The following is a 22,639-nucleotide window of genomic DNA, read 5'->3' on the forward strand; positions in this document are numbered from 1 at the left end:
CGATAACAGCAAATCGAAAAAAAATTTGAAAAAACAAACCGTAGAATTTCTTATTTGAATATGTCATCTTTATACTGTTTTATATTAAATAGCGTAAAAAATTAGTTTGCTAATTTAGCATTGTCTTTTTGATTAATTTTAAATAGCATCTCAGTTTGTGGGAAGCTGGATTGTAATTGGATTTGTTTCACTCCAGGCTTTTCTGTGAGGATGCTGTTATCCTTGACTCAGACGAGTGAAAAATGTGATACTACCCCTAATGTGCTTGGTGCCTCTGCTCTGATCTTTATAATGAGGCCCAGTGTTTTTATGAGTCTTGGTGTACGGCCTTGTAGCTGTCCCATTGTGCCTACTGGCATACACACTCGTGCAGAAGTGTTTGTCTTTTCTGTTTTGTAGACTGGCATTACAGCTGCTTCTCACCTTGGACCCAGAGGACTTGTTCCATGTGTTATTGTACCCAACTTAGGGGACAGTACCAACCTCTTTCACTCTCGCACCTCTCACCTCTTTTGTTTGTATGCAATGAGAAGGGAGTCGGTCAAAGGGGTAATGATTTGAAAGATTTGATATGAAGGGGGTGCCACCAAATGTTTATATTTATACATGTTTTGGTTCATGTAGTTAGTATATGTCTGTGACCCTTGCAAGTGATAACATGAGATTAGCTTTGATTTGTAGTGTACTCAGCCTGCGTTTGTGATTATACTGCAACATGACTTTGATTCACTTCAGTTTAGATATGCTCTGTGTACACAAAATGTGATAATATGTAGCACAGCAAATCATAGTCCTAGTGTGATTATTCATTGTACACTAATTGTAGTTGCACACCGTGAAGATTGCAAAGCATAATTGAATTCTTAACTTTGAGTGGCATCGACCAATTATCTTGTTTTGAGCAAGATTGTTTCAGTGTGTGTGTGTGTGTGTGCAGCTATATGAATGCAAATCTGTGTCTTTGCCATTAAAGCCCTGCTATAAACAAAGCAAAAAAACAGCAGAGGCCATGATTTTGTTTTTCTAACAGTTGTTTTTCCTCCCTCCTCATACTCCTCTGAAATGGACCCCTTTACAGACGGAGGTAACTCCACACGGGCTCAGCGTTGTCGAGCTCCCTCCTCCACCCCTTCTTCCTTCTCTAGGCATGCTCTGTCCGTCTGTTTGGTGGAGAGCCCTACTAGTGGGACACTGTCTTTCAAGTCTGTCACTGAGTGTGTAGTGTGCATGTGATTAAGTCGCACTTTCATGCAGTGCTGTGGATATACACATGGAAAACATGTCGTTAACTGTGTGTTTGTGTGTGTGAGAGAGAGTTTAATTCGCCCTGTTTTTAATGATTAATGCTCTGGGTTACATTACAGCTATGTTTAACAAATGGTGTGTGCGTTTGTGCTGCAGTCTCTCGTGATGTTTTCCCTCTCTTTGTGTCAGTTTCTCACTGTGAGTACGGTCTCTGGTGGACAATGTTTTATACTCGAGCTGACTGCTGACTAACCATCATCATCCTCACCTGTTTGGCTTCATGTGTATGCAGCACTTGCATGACTGTTCATGTGATAACCCAGCTATATGAAGTGAACTTTTTATTGTGTGTGTATGTGTGTGAAAGACCAGAATGTGTTTAGATTTTTGTGTTTGAGCAAGTCTTTAATTGAGCCTTGGTCCTACACACACATACACACACGTACTTGCTTGCACACACACAACTGCACAGCTATAGAGGCTGTAAGGCTAGTGCTGGATCATGTGGAAGGTTTTTTAATATAGCTTTTACCTTTTTGTGTGTGTGTGTGTGTGTGTGTGTGTGTGTGTGTGTGTCCTGACCTGGATGAGCAGAAGATTGCCCAGGAGAGGGAGAAGTTTGCAGATGAGGACAGCATATTTTACACACTGGGGGAATGTGGCCTTATCTCCTTCTCTGACTACATCTTTCTCACCACTGTGCTGTCAAGTAAGTACATTGTTGAAATGTGCAAGACTTCCTAGAATTGAAGTGGTTCACATGACCTGTCTCATTAAGTATAACATCTTTTAAATCGTCTGCATAGTTCACAGATCAGATCTCATGAGAGTCTCTTTTGTGTCTTCTCTGCTCTCTACATTTCTACTTGTCAGTTAGGACAGAAAGTAAAAGAATGGATGTCTTTTGATACGACGTTATTAGGGAGGACAGGACATGTATAAGACGTGGATTTTAAATGTTAATGTGAGCTGACCAAGTCTGCTTACACAGAATCAGTCTTACCTTGATCTAGTATTGGTGGTTCATACAGGAAATAAATCGCACATTAATGCCTCCACTCCCAACGGGCCGTAGTGTTTGGTAATAAAATGAAAATGAAGCTCAACTCGTTCCTCTCCAAAGGCTAGTAAACTTTTATCCCCAACTCTGCTAGACCTTTTATTATAATCCGTTCATAGGGAGAAAACCTTAAGGGAAGTTTTCAAGGACAAGCCTTTTTTTAAAGCAGACGAAGCAGGATGCATTATGGTTGGTTTCAATCTGTTTAACACAGCCACAAAAAACAGCAAAGTAGATGTATTTTGCCTACCAGATTTAGATTTACACCTCATAGTGCCTTTTTAATAAAGATTAATCTTCCATAAAAGGCACTGAAGAATATTTGAAGCAATAAATATTCATAGTAGTTAACTGTACAATAACAATGTGAAGCCATGAAAAGAATTAAAAATTAAGGAGAGACTGTATAATATTTTATATTGCATGTTATTGTTTTGGTGTATGAAATACATGGATCGGTCAAAATATGACCACTCACAGATGAACACATAAATTTTGATTGTCACATCTGGTAACGGTGATTTTTATGTATTTGTTTTTTTTCCTGTGCTGGTGGATGGACAGACAGAAGCCAGTTGATAAAGAGCATGTCTAAAACTAGCAGTCTTGTGGGGTCAGCAGTGGTGAATCCCTGCTCGTGCTGCTCTGCAGCAGGTCAAACAGTTAATGAGGGATGGGGTTTGAAACACATCATTCGACTAACGGGGTTGCTAATAGGGCCTGGCACAAGCTACCAACAGGCACCTTCAGAGTTCGTTTTAAGTCCATGCCTCGATGGCTTTAAGCTGTCTCGTCAGGACCAACAGCATATTAAGTGAGCGTGTTCGTAACATTTTGTCACATCAGGGTATATAGATCTTATATACATAGTCTCACAAAATATTACAGTTTAGATCAGGTTCCAAAAGTAGACAGTAAAGTTTAAGTTACTAATGTATTAAAGCAAAAGAAAATAACAGAGTGTGCAGTGTTTTTTTTAGCAGCTTCAGTGTTGGTGGAAGGCGGGGCCAATTTTTGCTGTGTAGTTAGAGGGTTGATTTCCCTGTGTGAGAACTTTGCGCCACCTTGAATGAGGAGAAGACTGAATATATTGTACAATTATGTGTTTTGTGTAATATTTGTAATATACTGTGTGTAATTGAGAGTATCTCTTCATGTGGCTTTGTGTGTTGCTCTTGTGTCCAGCTCCCCAGAGGAACTTTGAGATCGCTTTCAAGATGTTTGATCTGAACGGCGATGGAGAGGTGGACCTGGAGGAGTTTGAACAGGTTAGACTGACATCAGCAGGATGTCCTACGTGCAGCAGATGCACGCAAACCTGCGCAAAATCAACATATTAAACGTGACAGAAGCTTGAAAGAGCTAGCCCACATATTTATATTGAGATTGAATAACCAGAGTAGCTTTGATTGTTTTACAGTGACACACACTGACTAGCAATAAAGGTAGGCTCCCACACTGCTGTCCACCAGTGTGACCCTTTCTCAAAGAGACAGATAGATGCTGTGCTCAGCAGTCTGTGCTAACATCAACATATATGCAGCTCAGTTTGTCTTATACAGTCTATATAGTATATATTGTAGTGAATATATTGTAGTTTATAACTACCTCTAAAACTTAGTCTGCACGGACACTCTGGTTGACACTTGGCTCTCTGTATGTGTAGGTCCAGAGCATCATTCGTTCCCAGACCAGCATGGGTATGCGACACCGCGATCGCTCTACCACAGGAAATACCCTGAAGACAGGTGGCTGCAGCTCTGCTCTCACCACATACTTCTTTGGAGGGGATCTGAAGGGCAAACTCACCATTGGCAGTTTCCTGGAGTTTCAAAGGAAACTGCAGCACGACGTGCTCAAACTAGAGGTAACAAAAATGGAAAAATTAATGAGGAGATGATTCAACTTCAATTTTCCATCTACTGGTTTACTGCAGTTTGTGTACAGTTACAGTCCATTTGAATTTAAATGCATATTAAGTCTCTGTACTTATTAGGAGCTGCAGAGGAAAATGAATAGCTTTTTCACAGAGCCAAAAACAATCTCACTGTCTGTATTACATGTAGTTCCAGAGTCCAGTTAAATCAAAAAAAAAAAAAAGTTTCTATCAGGGGAGAAGGAAGGAGCTAGTGACAGGTGGTTTTACACATAAATTAAAAACAAAAACGATGAGGAAGTCAGTAGCAACAGCTGATCAGTGCTGCTGAGCATATGGTTGAGCTGGTGTTTACCATGCCTAGTGCCTAAATGATGCTCCAAACCATAATGAGTGGCATTATCAGAGGCTCAGAGAACAGGACTCAGATCTGAGCATCTGCAAGAAAAGGAAGCATTATGTGTCAGGCCTTAATGATACCTCAGTAGTCATTCGGGGAAATCATAACACAACAGATAAGTTTGAATTTATTTTAACAGTCAGCAACTTCATGTGAAAGCAGATTAAATAACTGCAGCCAACATGAAATGAGTGGTTCCTGAGTTTTAACTCTTCTTGAATTTAAGAAAAGCGATTGAAGTGGCTAGCATTTCATAGCGTTTTCAACAGTGTCTCGAGACTTTTTGATGTTGCTCTTATGTTCAGTGTGAAGGTGCTCTCCATCTCTGTAGAGAACGGCGCACCAGTGGCGGACAAGCCCGTTCTGGTGCTGCCAGGCAAACCCAACAGCTCTGGCCTATGAGCACAGTGACCAGTTTGTAGCTACATTGTACGACTCTTAACAGTGGTCATGTTGGTCCTCCTTTCACAAAAGAGCAGATACTAGTCCTGCTGCTAAGGTTGATCCCCTTTTACTCCCCTGTCCAGCACGCCGCAGGTCACAGCCTATCTCCTAGTATCTCCTTCACACAATTTAAATTGTGCTAGGGAAACAACAAACCTTACAGACACTGATCATATTGTTCTGCCATACTGGAGGCGCTGGACTACATGTGCAACCTGAAATGGCTGCAGGTAACATCTTTTGCTACAAGTAGTGACAAGGACAATAGCAAATGGAAAAACTAGAAAAAACAAATCAGTCTGGAAGGATTTTCATGCTGAGGAAACAAATCTTACTATTATATGTAGTCCCAAATTACCCTAACAATTAAATAAAAAAATGTTTCTGTGAGGGGGGAAGGAAGGAGGTAGTGACAGGTGGTTTTACACACAAAGTAAAAACAAAAATGATGAGGATGGTTTCGCAGGTGGTGTTGTTGTGTTGCTTCTCCAATGCATCTTTTGTTTCTTTCCTTTATATCAAAGCACATGAAATGGTTTCACAATGGTTTATGCTTCCTAAATGAACAGACTGATATCCCTGAGGTTTAACTGACTTTATGCTATACTGTAATCATCAGGTTACATTACAGGGTTACCTAGGAAACTGGAGCCTGGAATGTCTGCTAGGGACCAACCGTCAGCTTCAAAGTGATGCATGACGACTCTTTATAGTTGTAACTCTTATGCTTACAAACTTACAGGTCAAAGAATACGTGCCATTCTCATTATTATAATGTGGGGGGCTTAGTCACATCCTGCCTGCCAGAAATGCAACATTTCTAGAGGTTAACAAGTTAAGAGAGAAATGTCAAACATCCTCAGTCATAAATCAAGTGTGTTGACCTGACACAGCAGAGGCATGCTGTTGTTGCAGTGAAACATTGCAAAAATGCACATGCGCATTTAATGTCACCAATGCCAGCTCCAGACGTGACTCAGCTTGAAGCCTGACATCAGTATTTACTGTTTCCCATCTCCCTGTGCGCTCCCTTACTAAAAATGTTGTTTCCTCCACATAGCACTTGATCTGTTTTTCTCTCTTTTTCCCTCCCTAGTTTGAGAGGAACGATCCTGTGGACGGCAGAATCACTGAGAGGCAGTTCGGGGGTATGCTGCTGGCCTACAGCGGCGTCCAGTCTCGTAAACTCAAGCAGATGCAGAAGGGGTTGAAGAAAATGTTTAAGGATGCACAGGTAAATAAATATGTCCTTTCGTCCATCCTTAAATGTAGCTCTGAAAGTCTTAGCCACTCCAGAGGTAAGATACAGCGCTTGATGAGGTGTTCTGAGTGTTTTAATTAATTAGCCTACATGGGAGGATGTATGACAGACGGTGCATGCGTAAGGGAAAAAGAGACTGTGCAGGGGCATTGAGAGTCTTTGTGAGAGTCTGGATGAGAGGTAATACATCACTGGGAGTGGGCAGCACATACAGTGTCTGATCTTATCCACCTTACCAACTCAGTCTCTCCAGCCACCTTCAGCTCTATTTTGGGATGACCTCATATTGGTGCAGTTAGCTCTCTTCATTCCTCTCTGGTCGTCTCAGAGTCTTCACAAAATTGCACTGTGTTTTTTTTTTTTTTAGACATTATCCTCAGTTGAGTAGTCTTTGAAAGAAAAAAAAAAAGACAAGACTATTGCTTTACAGCCACATTGCTTTAAGCATAAAAATTCTCCACAGACATTCGTGGTAATGTAAAAATCATAATTTCTAAATTTAGTACATGCTTATATCTCCTTCCTACTTCAAGTTCTTTGCATGAACCCCGTTTTTATGCTGGATCGGTTTCACGGTAACGAGCCCCATCAGTCAACTGACTGAAGTTACACCCATGCATATCGTATTCCCAGGGGTGTTGCAGCGAAAGATGTCCCATTTCAATTTTTTGGAATGTAACGATGTGGACTGTCACAGAGCTGTTTGTTATACATTAAAGCACCACAGATGTCAGACTTAGCTACTATAAGGCACGTCTGATGGTTAAATACAGCGATTAGGAGAGAAAAGGAACAGAAAGCAGGGAAGTGACTGTTCCTCCAAGTCATGAGGGAAAAGATGATGCTGCCAGAGTTGTCTCCCTAAGGAATTAAACAGCAGCAAGCATCGCTCCCTGTCTGTCTTCACTTCTTTTACTGTTTACCCTGTCTTCCTCAATCCTGCTGTCAGTCTGTCAGTATTGGCAGAACCTGTAATGTAAATGACTCAAGTATTATTTACAGCCCAAGACCAGCTGTTCACTTTTCTTTGCAAATAAGCTCATCAGCAGTGCAGCAGCTGTGTGACTATGTGTCTGTTTATATGTGTATGTGTGCATGTTTGCTTTAGGCTGTCTGTCCCCTTGTTGGTCTGTGGCACAATGTTTAACCATGTGTGTCAAAAGCTTATGCAGACTTCCTCTTGTCATTTGTGTCACACTCCTAAGGTCCTCCAAATGTGGTATTCTACAGTGGCAGCTCTTGTCTTAACAATAGTTGGCTGTTTTTCGCAGGTTTGGAATGCTCTAATAGCCCAAATACAAATGCAGGAAGGATTTGTAACAAATTTGTCCATTTTTCTTTGTCGCACAGGGCATCACATTTGAGGAGGTGGAGAACTTCTTTACTTTCTTGAAGAACGTAAATGATGTGGACACAGCTCTGAGTTTCTACCATATGGCTGGAGCCTCCATAGATAAAGGTACACCCACAGTCACCCTTTACTTTGACATTCTCTCCCTTCCCTAATTATCCCCCTTTAGACTTAACTGTTCTCCGTTTCATCGTCTGCATCTCATGGCTGTTAACACTCTGACAGCCAGATCTGCTTCCCACATCTTTTTTTTCCTGGCTTTTCTCCCAAACCAAGCTCAGCTATTTGTCATCTTTTTATCAGTCCATCCATTTATCCACCACTTCTTCCCCTGGGCCTGAAGAATTGTGCAAATTCAAACACAAAAACTGCTTATGCACACATGACAGATCGCTTTGTGCTCCTACTACAGGCTGCTGATGTCCCCTAAAACATGCCAGCATTATCACCGGGCAAGTGAATGGATGATTAGGGTTGAGTTAACCCACCATTAAATGGTTTCTTTCTCCATAAGTCCGTTACTGCAGGGTGGTGTGCAACAGCAGTTGAATACAAAAAACTGGACGATAACCTCTGGGACAAACAGGCCTGGGGAGGCTCTGCAGCCATCACTGGCTTGGATGAGCAAAGAGAAAAGAGCTTACAGTAGAACAGTAAACACTCAACCGGCTGGTGGGGCCAGTCACTCATAAAGAAACCTGCTGCTCCAAAGATACCTGCACAAAGTTGCATGGAGAAAGAAGGAAGAGCATAAACTACGTAAGATGTGAAAGGAATAATGATGTGGCACAAAATCACAGGGATATAGAGTGTGAAAGAGAAAAGATTAGATGGGCTCAGTGCATCAGGGAGCACACTGGCCCTGTGGCACCTCTGTGAACATCTGGTTCTAGGGGCACCCGAACTAGCCTGAACTATAATTTACAGTGGGGCAAAAAAGTATTTAGTCAGCCACCGATTGTGCAAGTTCCCCCACTTAAAATGATGACAGAGGTCAGTAATTTGCACCAGAGGTACACTTCAACTGTGAGAGACAGAATGTGAAAAAAAAAAATCCATGAATCCACATGGTAGGATTTGTAAACTTTACTGACTGCGGCTTGTGGCCTTCATCAGGGTCATCCACAAGCCGAAACCCGTTGGTCAGTCAGTAAAGTTGTTCCTCTTTCCTTAAGTGTTGCTGGAGTTCCTGCATTGAGAAATGGGTGTCATGGGCTGGGTCTGTGACCCAGTGTTTGAGTTTTTATATATTTTGGTATTCATTTGTGCCCTAGTTTAGTTCATCTAGTTAATTTCAAGGTTGCTGTTTAGTCCTTTGTTTCTTAGGTGTTTATGTCATCTCCTCCTGTATTCAGTCTCCCTTGTCTGTGCACCTACCTGGCATGCGTCCTGTCTGTGTGGTTATGTTCAGTTCAGGTCGCGTCTAATCCCCATGTTTCCTGTTTTACTTTGAAAGTCCGTCTAATGTCAGTGTATGTAGTTTCACTTTCCCTGTCCTGTCATTAAGTTCATGTGTATCAGCTGTTCCCCCTCATGTGTTTCCACTTCCCTTGATCATCCCTTGTGTGTATTTAGTCTCTGTGTTTCATTCAGTCTGTGTCGCGTCGTCTGTGTTCCACGCCTTATGTCATGTCAGGTTTCAAGTCTCTGTGCAGGTCATGGCTCATGATGCTTATTCTTATATTTCACAGTTCCCTCATGTTCTGGCACAATCTTGTTCATAGTCTCACTGTTAGTAGTTTCTTCCCAGTTTAGGTTCCTGTTTAGTTGTTGTCCCTGTTCAGTTCTCGTTTAGTTTAGTTCATGTACTCCAGCCTCAAATAAAGGCTCGCTTTTTGTTTAAAGTTAATTTGGTCTGCTTATCTGTGTCCGCACCTGGGTCCTCCAAACACTCTCCACACGGTCAGCCACTGCGGACCGTGACAGTGGGGGCACAAACAGACATAAAACTTCGGTAAATATTTTTGAAGAGCGATTGGTGTAACTTTTTACAGTGGAGCCAAACTCCAGTTACTAACTGGCCTTTTTTCCCCCCCCCATTATACCATGAACACCTGCAGTGTATTGCACACCGCACAGTAGTAGTTCTTCACTTTGAAAAGTTGGTTAACTCATCCACATAAAAAGCGTCACAAAGGGGTTTAGTTAGGAAAAAACCCTGAAAGATCTCACATATTAAGACTTTAAAAATCGCCCACAGAGTTCACTGTGGTTATGCTGTTCTCAGTGCTGAAGAATTTATTTTCAGTGCTTACTGGTGAAAACTAATTACAAAGTTTAAATTCATTAAATCACTCGTACTGTCTTTATGTGGCTCAGCACTTTCATTACTACTCAATTCATTTGTCAGAAGCTGACAATGAAAATCTTTTTAATGTGAGAACAAAAGCGGCAGATGAGACCTGTGGCAGTTGTTTGAGGAGTCTGTTTCCTTCATTTGTTGCAGTGATTCAGTCCATCAATAGACCTCCATATGTTTTCGGTCTGTGCATCCATTTGTTCTGATTCATTTATGAAGCAGCTGCTGTGTTAAGGGAGCGAAGGGTCTACCCCGAGGTGCTTTTTCAGGCATTTGGTTTCAGTGGCATTTCTGCACAGTAACAAACCGCGTATGTGTATCAGTGTGTTTTTGACTTTGCGTAAAGCGGCTTTGGGAGGATGCTGTGGGTTCACAGCGAGCTGGCAGACACATGTCTGCGAACTCTCTGCTCCCTGCTGCCGTCCATGAACTGAAACCGTTTTTCTCCTCTTCGAGCCCGAAGCAGCTCGTGTCTCAGCTGAGCTTTTTAATGTCTTTGTTACTCTCTTTTCCTTTGCTTTCATCTTGCACTCAAGTCCACTGATTTCACACCCTTTCAGAACAGTTTCTCATGTGTGGGTGTGTGATCTGGATCTGCACAATGGCTTTGTTGAATATATAAAAGAAGGCCAGTAATGAGGTTCTTGATGGCGTGCTGGCTCATCTTTTTCTCTCACCATTTGCAGGGAAATTTTTGTCACGTTTTATTTGTTCACCCCCACTCGTCTTTCATACCTGCCCTCCTCCATTTGTGACTATTGGTAAATCCTGATTAAACTTACATCCTCCATATTTTCCTCAGTCCAGTTCCATTCCCAGCTGGATTTCCTGTAGCGGTCCGCTCTTTCTCTCATGTGTCCATCCGATAGCCTCCCCAGCGAATTGAAACCCTTTTTGTTGATCCGAGCAGTCTGATTTGCACACACTGTTCTCCACTTGCACCGCTGATGTGCTGACATGTGTGAGTCTGTGCCTGTGTTGCTCTCACAGTGAATCTTTTTATCTGTGTATCTTTCCTCCCTCTGTCTCTCAGTCACCATGAAGCAGGTGGCACGCACCGTAGCAAAAGTGGAGCTGTCGGATCACGTCTGCGACGTGGTGTTCGCGCTCTTTGATTGTGATGGTAAGTAGCTGACAGTCTCACCATATCTCTCTGCTCTAAATATTTATGAAACACAAAGCCTCCGGAGGTAGAAATCATCAATAAATGGAAGTCAGCTCCTTCGTCTTACTTACTCTTCCTTTTATTATTTCATCATCCCGCTCCCCTGTCCATCACCCCTCTCCCCCTTCTCTCCTTCTCTGTCTGTCTTCCTTAGGGAATGGGGAGCTTAGTAATAAGGAGTTCATAGCCATCATGAAGCAGCGGCTCATGCGTGGGCTGGAGAAACCCAAAGACATGGGCTTCACTCGGCTTGTGCGTGCCATGTGGAAGTGTGCCCAGGATACCGCCTGGGATTTTGCCACACCGAAGACATAATGTCACAGGAGACCAGTTGCAATTGAGAGCGGAAGACAGCAGGTGTATAGGGCAACATTACCAATATCATCAAAGGCAGTCTTGCTTGGACGGGTTTTAAGAAGTTTAATAGACAATTAAGACTGCAGCTCATCATCAATCATTAACGCATGTTGCTGTAGTTCCAGCTATCAGTATTGTGGCTGAAGCATCCTGACGCAGTGCACTGTGTCCTGAAAGGCTTCTCTAGTGTGCCTGCCTGAGGCATCATGGGTATTTGTATGTTTGAAAATATACAAAGTTTGTATGTTTGATTTTTTTTTTTCATGTTTTATAAAGGAATGCAGAACGGTGCATCTGTTTGTCAAATGCTAAAAACACCACTTTGCTCTTCTGTATTTAATGCATTTTACAGCAAAAGGGCAAGACTAAAAGATGAATCAATCTAGTTTGACCTTCAGCTCTATAAAGGCTGCAGTATATCTGTTCTACGCTGTTAACATAGCCTGGATATTTCTTTGGTGGGACAAAGCAGAAGTCTGTAATGTCGTTAGCACCTCTTCACTCAGTCTGCATCTTTATTCCTATAATGTCCCATAAAAGATTAAGTATGCCGTCTTACCCTGTGTTCTTAGCATTATTATTCCCCATGGAAACACTTTATATACGACAGATGTTAAAAGAAGAACTCTATTAAAGATGCTACAATAATGTAATGGTGATGAAGCTTTTTATTTTTTATAACAGAGTTCTGCTTGACTTAGTCAGCATTTTTGTCTAATTGAAATGGACAGGATGGGCAGTCCTCAGCCTCCGCTGCCCATTAAAAGATTGTCCTGCAGCCCTTCGTGCACACACACTGCTGCAATTTACCCGAACGAGCTGGCTCGCTCTGCCGCACGTAATACGACTGACAGACGGAAGTGGTGCTCGGGAGTGATTGCTAGGCAGGAGATCAGGTACGTGGACCTCTCATCAGTATTCCTCACCAATGGTCTTTTCAGAGTTTCTGTCTGGCATTTCAATAGCTCAGAAGTGGAAAATTATTTTTCTTTTAACATTGCATCACTTACATTCTGCTTTAATCATAGAATGGCTGTCCAGTGAAAGTCATGCATCTCCATTATGCCAGCTTTTAACATTAACTAGGAGAGTCTCATATCCAGCTTTGTGAAACTTTTTTTTTTTTTCATTTAATCAAATTATTTATTGATTTGCTGGGCTTGCAAAGTAGACCCAAAAAGAAATGTACAGATTCTGTCTTCTGTGCTGTTTTGCTCTGCAGCACTTCCTTCCCCATAAGAAGGCCTGTGGTAATTCCTTCCCCATACAGCTGAAGATCATGTTTGCCCAACAGTCCGAAGAAATGTTGAAATTCTAAATAAGACATTTTAAAAGCTGTGGCCAGCCTGCCTTTTCCTAATTATTCAATTTCAAAGCACTTATCCCAAATCAACAAATGATGAGCTTTAAAACCTGCAAAGCAAAACACTATTTCCTTTTACTTTCTAAAACTCCCTGAAGGACCTCCTGACCCACTGCTGCTGCACAGAGCCTCCAAGTGCAACAGCAGCTACATCCGTGCTCAAAAACTGCCCAGTAACCGTTCTACAGTAACCACTTCTCAACAGTTCATCCATGTAAAACCTCGAGCAAGCACGCTCTGTCAGATTTCTCTGCTTGATGAGCGCTGGAGCATTGCTCAGTGGTTAGCAGTTGCCAGGCTTGCAAAGGAGGCTATATTTGGAGTGACTACAGACCTCAATCATAAGTCAACAGCTCTTTTTGTGCATTGAGTTCATGTAGTATTTCCTCCTTGTGCGTACATATGAGCTTTATGCACGGGGTGTGCGCTGTTCATTCAGTCTAAGCCTGAAGCTTTTTGCACTGAAACCAGAGAGTATATTATTTATTTGGTCATATGCGGTTTCCTATCTGCCAGATATTATTATGAGTTAATGAAAAAATATACTCTGCAATAAGAATAAGAGATCAGCTAGTCGGCTGCAAATTATTTAGTCTCGCAATCACTTTTCCCACTTGAGCATAAGGAGTTAAGAGGATAAAATGTAAAAATAATTTAAACAGTCACTGACTACAGTAATATCTGCCAATCCAATCCACTGCGATGAATCCACTTTTCACCAAAGGCTGTTTGTAGAGTTTTACGGGGAAAGATTAAATATTCAGTCATTTTCTGATACAAACCAGACATTTTTTACAGCCACTGCTGTCAAGAACAAGTTTTTACTGCCACGGCCACCCAGCTGTTCATGTAAAGTTCACTGTAAAATACAGATAAATGTATAGTTTAATGTCCCAGAGGGAAACCTGCTTGTGTGCAGGTGAGGTCATGTCTGAGTTTCTTTAACAGGAAAATGTGATTACATTGTAACAATATATTGATAAACATTTCAGTTGAGAATTTTTCATGCATACCAACCCAGATGAAGTACAGTAATACTGAACTTATTTATGCTACCCTATCAGGGAAAATTTAGGTGGTGTAGTGGAGCAGTGGTTAGCCTCACAGCAAGGAATTTTCTGGTTGAAACCTGGTAGTTTCAAGCTTCTCTGTGTGGAGTTTGTGCCTGTTCTGGTTTCCTCCCAAAGCACTGTGACACTGGTGACCTGTCCTGGGTGTAGCGCACCTTTTCACTTTATGACAGCTGGGATAGGCTTGTCCCCACCCTTGCCTACAATCTAGATAAGTGCTTAAAAAAGAAAGAAAAGAAAAATAAACACAAAAAAAAAAAACCCCAACATCTCCACTGGTTGTTTTTTTTAATTGAGAAAAAAAATCCCTGATCATCTGGTATAAAACCTGAAATCTAAGCATGGACAGTACATGGTGTGTAGAACTGAGTCTTTATCTCTGTTTTCAGAGTGGTGCTAAATTGCTGGAATATCCCTTTAGCCGCACATGCTGATCTAACAGGCCTCAGTTCATTTGAGATGACAGACTTATGCATCTGTGTTCAACAGATGAAAAAAACAAACAGGAAATGAGCTGTCTGGACACAAACTGCCCCGAAGAATCGGGTGACAGTTTACATACGTTGACTAAACGTCATGCTGAGGGCAGTGCTACTCCACTGCCACCTAGTGGCAATTGCAAAGTAGATTTCTAAAGAATAAGTTGCAAAAAATAAAGCCTGATGTAGCAAATATGATACAAATGTAAACACATGCAAATTAATTTATTTCATTAAGGTTTAATAAGCACTCAATTTAAAAAGAAAATATTTTTTTCTGGCTGTTATTCCACAGTTCAGGGTTTAAAGGGTTAACAAAGTTTAAAAATATGTACTTTCTAGACCGTTAATTTGCCAACAACAATATCAGCACACACGCAACAACTTGGTATGTGCAGATACTAAAAATTGGAGTTCCTCTCCAATTGTGCACATGTAAAACTGTCATCTGAGCAAACAGTGAGTGAACTGTCCATGAAATCATCACCAGTATATTGTTTAGTCTTTATTTACAGATTTGAGGTGTAAAAGAAAAAAAAAAAATGACAGCGGTACACAGGATCTCATATGATAATCAAATAACTGAAACGAGCATGGCTATGTTCGAATTACATACTTAATACCACTGAACAGTACAGGGAGGGACTGAAAGGACTTCCTAACAAAGGGAACGGATCCAAAGAAAAAAAATCCTTGAACAGAGAAAAGACCTTGAGAGGCCCTTAAAGATTGAAGTGGAATAAAACATAATAAATACAGTATAAAATTTCTACTTGATAGGTTTTCTTGTGATGTTAAGAAAAAGCCCCAAACCTCTTCACATTTAAATGTGGACAAAGAAGAAAGAAGAAAAGAAAAAGGGACAAACATCAAGAATCCATGTAGTCTATTAAACAAAAAACAAATTTGAAAATGAAGAACATGTATAGATGGATTAATTTCGATCATACCTAGACAAGAAGATTGCTTAATGTTACAAACATTCACCATTTAAGAAGAAAGGAGGTTGTGAAAACAAGCAGAAAGAGCCAAACATTTTCTCCATTAGCCAGTGGCTGCAGCCACCTAGTGGCTATAAGTGATGTCACAGTTGGGAGCACATTTCCCTGCTGCCACAGCTCTGCTAAATGTAAACTCCATTACAGACTAAAGCAAAGTCGAATCAAAGGGCCAGTTCAGTGTGATGGACCATCTGTTAGTGTGCTGCTGCTACTGCTGGAGAGACTGTTTACAGGAGGGTGGTTTGAGCAGACAACTTGTATTCCTGATCTGTCCGGTACAGTACAGTTGAAATGGGAGGTTGTGGACTTTCTCAGTCGCTGTCAAACTTAATGGAGTTGACTGAAGTGGAGATGGCTCCCCCACGGTAGCTTCCTCTTTTCTTCTTTGTCTTTTCGTGGCGGAATGATTTACCTTTTGTGAACTTGAGCACATCGTTAGCTTTCTGGCCCCAGTCTCCATTGGCTCCCATCTGAAATAGAACATTATAAAGAGAGAAAAAAAAAATATTGTTTATCTGCCACCTCAACAACTATAATGCTCAGTAATCCTGTAAAAATGATTATTATGATTAAATAATTCACCTTTGCATCAAACGAATTGTCTGCAAGGCGCGGGTCCACATTTACTTCGTCGTCTTTTATTCTACGGAAGGGTACGTTGGTAGACTGGAAAACAAAATGTTTCAGTCAGCTTATTTCAGTTCACTTTAATTCAATTCTAGCTTTGTGCAGGTCTTACCTTCTTATTGGCTTTAGGGAAAGTCTGTGGTGTGGTTGTGGCCTTCTTATTTTTTGGTGTTTTTAAATCCGTTTCTTCCTCTTCGCTTTCTGATGATTCTTCATCCTTTTTTCTTTTTCCATTAGTACCTGTATCAGATGAAAAGGGGCTCATACTTAGTAAACACTAGGGCTGGGCCATATTATACCGTTCACGGTAATACCGGTATAATGTTAGGCAATGATAGGAAAATGAAATATCGCGATAGAATGGGAGTAAAACGCGCATGCGCAGTGCCTTTGTTTTCATACGCACATGGCCGATTGTTGAGTGAAACAGATGAACCAGAATTGGTTTGTAAAAATGGTGCAACTTCAGTGATGTGGAACTGGTTTGGTGTTTGTCCGTCAGATACACAACAAAGCACATTTTTTTGCAGAACATGCAAGCGGCCGTTGTTATTGTCGTATTTGTCGGACTAAGATGCTCTTAAATCTGGGAGTAATCTGGGTCCTAAACTCCGTATGCTTCAGGTCAAACAACACTGCAGCATCACTGAGAGTTAAAACCTGTCTAAATTCTTTCATCTTTAATAAAACGATCAGCATTGCTGCTTTACCAGGTGTAACTATAAAGTTTAACTTCCAGGCATCCATGAAAACAAAAGTTATTACATTTAACAGAGTTAGAAGTTAGCAGGAAGCTAGCGGAAGTTAGCTCGCTAGTCTCGCTAGTTACCTAAGCATGATATTGCATGTTCTGACTGAGAGATTTCTGAAAAAAAAAAATCAAACGTACAGCTCTGCTATCACTTCCAACATAAATGAAGACAGGAAACTAAACAGCAGTGACGTTTGTAGGGTTACTGAAGTTGGGCTAGCTGGTATATAATGATGTGCTACGTGATCGCTAGCGACACAGCTATGTTAGCATAACATAAACAGTGAAGCTGGAGGATGAACGCTAACTTTTTTCCACTTATAAAAGTTAACGTGAAGGTTCTTCATGGTTAGAGACAAATGCAATCGCATGGCAGGATGCTGTAAACGGACCAAACTTCAGTCAGGAGAACAACTGAGATAATCCTTCCACAATACAAGGTTAGTCATTAATATACTGCAACAACATGGGAATAGAGCAGCTGCCAGAGAATTCAACATTAATGAATCAATGGTACAGAAGTGGAGGAAGCAAGAAGAATGAGTTTAATAAAGTTTGATTTATCTGACTGCTTTGTTTCGCTTAATGTGCCTTATAATCCCGTGCACCTTATGGTCCGAAACATACGTACTGCACACTGCAGTTTAATGTTGCAAAGCACCTCTTTTTAACTTCAGTGGATATTATACATGGTTATGCTCAGGATATGTCAGCCCATTTGTACTGGAAATGCCTTTTGGTTAAACTTTCAGCAAGGAATTTGCATTTGCACTGTTACATTTTTATAAAGCTTTAATGTACATAAAAACCAGCTTCTTGTTTAAGTGAAAATAAATGGAAGGTTGTCTTTTTGCGCTAGTAATGTTGTGGAGTTGTATTTTGTCTCGCATCCATTATATCGTCAGTTATATCGTTATCGCAAATTTTCAAATATATATCGTGATAAATATTTTTGGCCATATCGCCCTGCTCTAGTAAACACTACACTTCTATAAATATTAAACACTTAAGGACCGACAGTTAAGTGATAGTTTTTTTTTTCCCCATTTAATGACCAGATGTTTGAGACTTACTGTTTTTTGGGGTGTTGGGTGCAGTGGCTGCTTTACGTGGCACTTTAGCCTCATCTGATGAACTCTCCTCAGAGCTGCTGTCGCTGGATGATGACTCTGCTGGCTTTGCTGCAACCTTCGCTGATGCTGCTGCCGTCTTGGGAGTTGCTGCCTTGCCGTTGGCAACTGTAGACTTAGTCACGGGGGTCTCCGTCTCTGAATCAGAGCTATCTGAGGAATCAGAGCTGCTCTCCTCTGCTTTTTTTGCCTTTTTGACTGCAGGCGCTGCCTTTGTTGTTCTCTCAGCTGCAGGGGCGGGCTTCTTGGAAGCAACTGGAGCTTGTTTCTTAGCTGCCTCATCCTCTGAGTCTGAGCTGTCAGAGCTGCTTTCTTCTGCAGCAGCAGTCTTAGCTGCAGGAGTAGCAGGCTTTGAAGCGGGCGTAGCAGGCTTAGCTGCTGCTGGCTTGGTCTTAGCTGGCTCTTCATCATCCTCAGAAGAGGACTCTGAGCTACTCTCTTTCGGGGCAGGCTTTCCTGCAGGTTTAGCGGCCTTTCCTGCAGGTTTAGCATGCTTTGAGGCTGAAGTAGCAGCTTTAGCTGCTGCAGGTTTAGCCTTGGCTGGCTGCTCTTCATCTTCAGAGGAGGAGTCGGAGCTGCTCTCTGCTGCAGGAGTAGCCTTTGCTACCGGAGTAGCCTTCTTTGAAGCTGGTGTTGCAGGCTTAGCTGCTGTTGGCTTGGCCTTGGCCGGTTCTTCATCTTCTGATGAGGAGTCGGAGTCAGAGCTGCTTTCTGCTGCAGCAGCAGGCTTAGCTGCAGGGGTGGAACTCTTTGAAGCTGGCTTAGCTGCTGCTGGTTTAGTCTTAGCAGGCTCTTCTTCATCTTCAGACGAAGAGTCAGACTCTGAACTGCTCTCTGCTGCTGCAGGGGGCTTTGCTGCAGGGGGCTTTGCTGCAGGGGGCTTTGCTGCAGGGGGCTTTGCTGCAGGGGGCTTTGCTGCAGGCGTAGCCGTTTTAGCAGGCTTGGCTTTCACTGGCTCTTCCTCATCCTCAGAGGAGTCCTCCGAGTCAGAGCTGGTCTCTGCTGCCTTGGCTTGGGGTTTAGAAGCTCCAGAAGCTGCGGATGGGGTTGCGGTTTTTGTGGGAGGCTTTGCTGGGGCCTCATCTTCAGAGCTGCTATCTGAATCTGGAAAGCAAGATCAATGTTGTCATGAAGGTTTGCAAACAATATAGGGTTAATAACAGAAATTATATTAGGTCATATTTAACAACTTCTGAAGCTCAAATACCCAAAATGTGCATCTCCTACCTGAGCTCGAGGACTCGTCTTTCTGAGCTGGCGTAGTCTTGGCAGGTGCAGCTTTGGTTGGGGGTTTCTTTGCTGCCTCCTCCTCCTCTGAACTGGAGTCCTCCTCGGAGGATTCATCTTTAGCGGACTTAGCTGGAGCCGCTTTAGCAGGAGTCACCTTTGTTGCAGGTTTCTTCACCTCTTTAGCTGGAGAAGTTTTGACTGGGGCTCCTTTACCTGCAGGCTTCTTGGCCGTCTCCTCTTCTGAGCTGGAATCTAGAAAGATGAGAGACATTTACAAACATTCACTGTCACAAACTGATCATCATTTTAAGATGGGAAATGGGCGAGTGACGTTTGTGATCCATACCAGAGCTCTCTGAGCTGGACTCCTGCTTCTTTGCAGCAGGTTTGGACGCTCCAGGTTTGGCTGCAGGTGACTTTACGGGGGCTGGTTTTGCTGTGCAAGTTAAAATGCTGTTAGACATTTAACAATAAACACCAAGAAGTCAAGGTGGGGAAAAAATAAAAAGGAACCCACTTACCTGCCACCTTTTTGTCGTCATCACTGCTGTCATCACTGCTGTCTGAAGAGTCGCTGTCCTTGGCCTTGCTTGCTACTGGTGCAGCAGGAGCTTTGTGGATTGAAGCAGGAGGTGGTACAGCACTGTATGCTCCTAGAAAGACAAATGTAGATCGTCAGCATCAAAAACAAATACAAACATATTTTAATAAATAATTTCCCTTAGGGATCAATAAAGTAATCTGATTCTGATAATCACAGATCATTCCAGAGATGACCAAGTGAACAGCTCTGGGTATAATTCAGTCAGAGCAGACTGGTGTTATGATCATGATATGGACAAAACTGGACTGTTGTAATTAATGTGAACTCAATCTCACTTATTTTTTCATATAGCTGTCGAACTTACGCACATCAGTAATAGGCTAAAAAGACTTGATTGGGATTCACTTCTCAGGTTTGCCGCTGATGCAAGTGTGCCTCACATCTTTCCAAACCAGACTTTTGTTACTGTGTAGCTTGTATAGTTGTAAGAAAGCATGAAAACACACCTGCTTTGGGTTTTTTGCTGGGAGGAGCCTCATCCTCTGATGAAGAGTCTTCACTACTTGACTCAGCACCAGCTTTATTTACTGGGGCTGGTTTGACTGGAGCTGGTTTGACTGGAGCCTGACAGAACACATGGAAATATGCTGTTAATATCTGCTGCATGCATTTATCCGCTACACACCACACTTGGCTGAGTGTGAGACAATCAACAACACATAACAACATAAAGAAGGCCTTGTGTACCTTGGCTGGCTTCTCATCTTCAGAATCTGAGGAGCTGTCTTCGCTGCTGCTGCTCTCCTTCTTCTTTTGAGCTGCACCTTTGGCAGCAACAGCTGCTTTGGGTGTTGTGACTGCACCAGCCTTGGGTTCTGTTATTCAGAAACGCATACAGTAAATTAAATAACCCAAGATTTTTCCCCAATCTTAACTTAAACAAATTACTCAATATAGACTTACTTTGTGCAGGAGCTTTGGCGGTTTGTTCTTCCTCAGAGTCAGACTCTTCACTGCTGGAGCTGCTATCCTTTTTCCTTGTGCTACCTGCAGCAGCAGGAGGTTGTTTCACAGGTGCCTACAAACAGACACTACATTTTAATAAAAGGATAACGGGCAAGGTAATGTAGCAATAACAGGCTATCATGAGAATGTCTGATTCTGATGCTTCCTTCTACCTTTGCAGCAGGCTTTGCAGGAGCTTTGTCCTCCTCAGAGTCACTAGAGTCTTCACTGCTGCTGGATGCAGCTTTAGTAGCTGCTGCTTTAGCAGGCCCCTTTTTGGCTGCTAAAATGTAGAATGAGGAAAAATGTAATATCACAGCGTTTCAGAATGCACATTACTAGCAGAATTCAGCCAACCCTTTCAGTTATCCATATCAAATATGAAGGTTATACCTGCAGGAGCTACTTTAGTTTGTTTTGCGCCAGCCTCTTCATCCTCACTGCTTGACTCTTCACTGCTGGAGCTCTCAGTGCTGGGTTTTGCCTTCTTGGCTGACGGTCCCGTCCAGTTCGGAGGCACCTTTCGTTTTTTGGCTTCGGGAGATCTATTTAAAATAGAGTTTCAATGATACAGCCCATAATTATATTAATACACAGTATGCAACACCACTCTATATTAATGTTAAAAAGAAAACTTCAACGGGATAAAAGGCACTCCCTTTCCCAGAGTAGAAAGATACGCAAATAATAATGCTTTAGTCGTTAGCCTGCATACCAAAGTGTCCTTGGGCAAAAAACTGAACACTGAGTTAGTGAGAGACTGGTTGAATCCCTCCACTCTGCATGGTAAACTATTCTTTGGCATGTTGAATAAAATGCTTTGAACATTCAAGTAGAGTAGTACAGTGCTATATAAGAACCATTTCATTTCCCATTTGTCTAAACAAAAAGCGCTTCAAATTTGTAAAACAACAAAAGGGTTGTGTTTATATTGTATTAGATTTTTCTCTGATAATCTTCAACTCAACAGACCCTTGGACACTAGGAGAGCAGCAGTGGAATTTCTATTGTACCAATACATTTTTAAAGGAACATACTTATCGACACAGAAAGTCAGCTTGGTCATGCGTTTCATATTTTTATTTGAAAAACCCCTCTCGGATAAAAATAAATAAATATTAATAAGCAACTCACTTCACCCAGAAGTTGTAGATATTGACGAGTCTCTCCTCATTCTGATCTTGCGGAGCCTGTAGAGAAACACGTGAAGTAGTAAGTTAATAATTCCCTTGCAGCACTTTGAATTTGTGACTAAAACTCCACAAATCATAATTTAAAAAGTATAAACACGCTGCAGTATTTACACTTTAACGCACTGAGACCGTTAATTAGCCCAAAGGCAGGTTGCAGCTGATACACGTGCTAACTTCACCGGCTCGGTAACCTGCACGTATTTACCCCTCGTGCCGCCTGGACCTAACGTCTAATACCCGACGACAGGACGTGTCCGTCAAACACCGCCACACAGCGTAGGCTACTCACCACTTTAGTCTTTTTCAAGAACTCCTGAGCCGCTTTGGTGAACTTGTTCTCCACCAGAAACGAGTACACGCATTTGAAAAGATCACTCGGTACCGACTTCTCCGCCGCCATCTTCAACACGTTCTTCTGGAAAAGGAAGTGACGGAATCAGGCACTTGTGAGCAGACGCTTGGTGTCGACGTATCCACGCTTCAGTAAAAAAATAAATACCAGTTTCTAGAGATTTCCAAATGTCAGAAAACTAAATAAAACACAATTCCACTGACTAATTGTGATTTTAAAAATCCTTTAGAAAACTTTACAAATATTTCGGGTTGCTCTCACGTGACTAATTTCCTAAAACAATACGAGTAAAATATGTGGGTATGCTAAATAAGACGCAATTTTTTTATTATTGAAATACACTTATTTATAGATTTAACGCCATATTTAAAAAAAATAAATGACTCCTATTTTTTATATTTAGTAGGCTTTGTTGCCCACGAAGGCGCACGCTTTA

The 22,639-nt window shown here is 41.8% G+C and overlaps 2 protein-coding genes across 2 annotated transcripts in view; one reads left to right on the forward strand and one right to left on the reverse strand.

Annotated features, from left to right (window-relative positions):
• The window catches only part of micu1 (mitochondrial calcium uptake 1), a 35,302-nt gene extending 23,207 nt beyond the window's left edge, over positions 1 to 12,095 (forward strand). The window contains exons 6-12 of the mRNA XM_085368793.1: positions 1,840 to 1,954; positions 3,491 to 3,573; positions 3,972 to 4,172; positions 6,122 to 6,259; positions 7,637 to 7,745; positions 10,970 to 11,059; positions 11,256 to 12,095. Of these exons, the coding sequence (XP_085224919.1) occupies positions 1,840 to 1,954; positions 3,491 to 3,573; positions 3,972 to 4,172; positions 6,122 to 6,259; positions 7,637 to 7,745; positions 10,970 to 11,059; positions 11,256 to 11,416 (897 nt within the window). The 3' untranslated portion in view covers positions 11,417 to 12,095. The remainder of the gene's footprint in view (positions 1 to 1,839; positions 1,955 to 3,490; positions 3,574 to 3,971; positions 4,173 to 6,121; positions 6,260 to 7,636; positions 7,746 to 10,969; positions 11,060 to 11,255) is intronic.
• Positions 12,096 to 15,341: 3,246 nt separating this feature from the next.
• nolc1 (nucleolar and coiled-body phosphoprotein 1) lies at positions 15,342 to 22,252 on the reverse strand. The gene is made up of 14 exons (XM_085369416.1): positions 22,141 to 22,252; positions 21,793 to 21,848; positions 21,052 to 21,203; positions 20,832 to 20,941; positions 20,617 to 20,731; positions 20,401 to 20,528; positions 20,160 to 20,277; positions 19,631 to 19,762; positions 19,456 to 19,545; positions 19,107 to 19,361; positions 17,823 to 18,983; positions 16,111 to 16,238; positions 15,954 to 16,037; positions 15,342 to 15,841 (listed from the first exon to the last, which is right to left on the reverse strand). Exons 1-14 carry the CDS (start codon positions 22,249 to 22,251, stop codon positions 15,683 to 15,685), a joined length of 2,799 nt encoding a protein of 932 aa, XP_085225542.1. The 5' UTR covers position 22,252; the 3' UTR covers positions 15,342 to 15,682.
• Positions 22,253 to 22,639: the final 387 nt, after the last annotated feature.

Source organism: Diplotaxodon limnothrissa, linkage group LG13 (genome assembly GCF_057381915.1).
Source record: "Diplotaxodon limnothrissa isolate DT_005_m linkage group LG13, D_limnothrissa_male_GT1.1, whole genome shotgun sequence".
NCBI classification, from domain to species: Eukaryota; Metazoa; Chordata; class Actinopteri; order Cichliformes; family Cichlidae; genus Diplotaxodon; species Diplotaxodon limnothrissa.

Excerpts from the sequence above, each read along its gene's own strand:
- nolc1 (XM_085369416.1), bottom strand. The coding sequence starts at position 22,251 with ATGGCGGCGGAGAAGTCGGTACCGAGTGATCTTTTCAAATGCGTGTAC. Across the intron at positions 20,732-20,831 it reads CTGCAAAGCCTGCTGCAAAG|GCACCTGTGAAACAACCTCC; the intron begins GTAGAAGGAAGC and ends GTCTGTTTGTAG. Across the intron at positions 20,529-20,616 it reads CGCCAAAGCTCCTGCACAAA|AACCCAAGGCTGGTGCAGTC; the intron begins GTAAGTCTATAT and ends TCTGAATAACAG.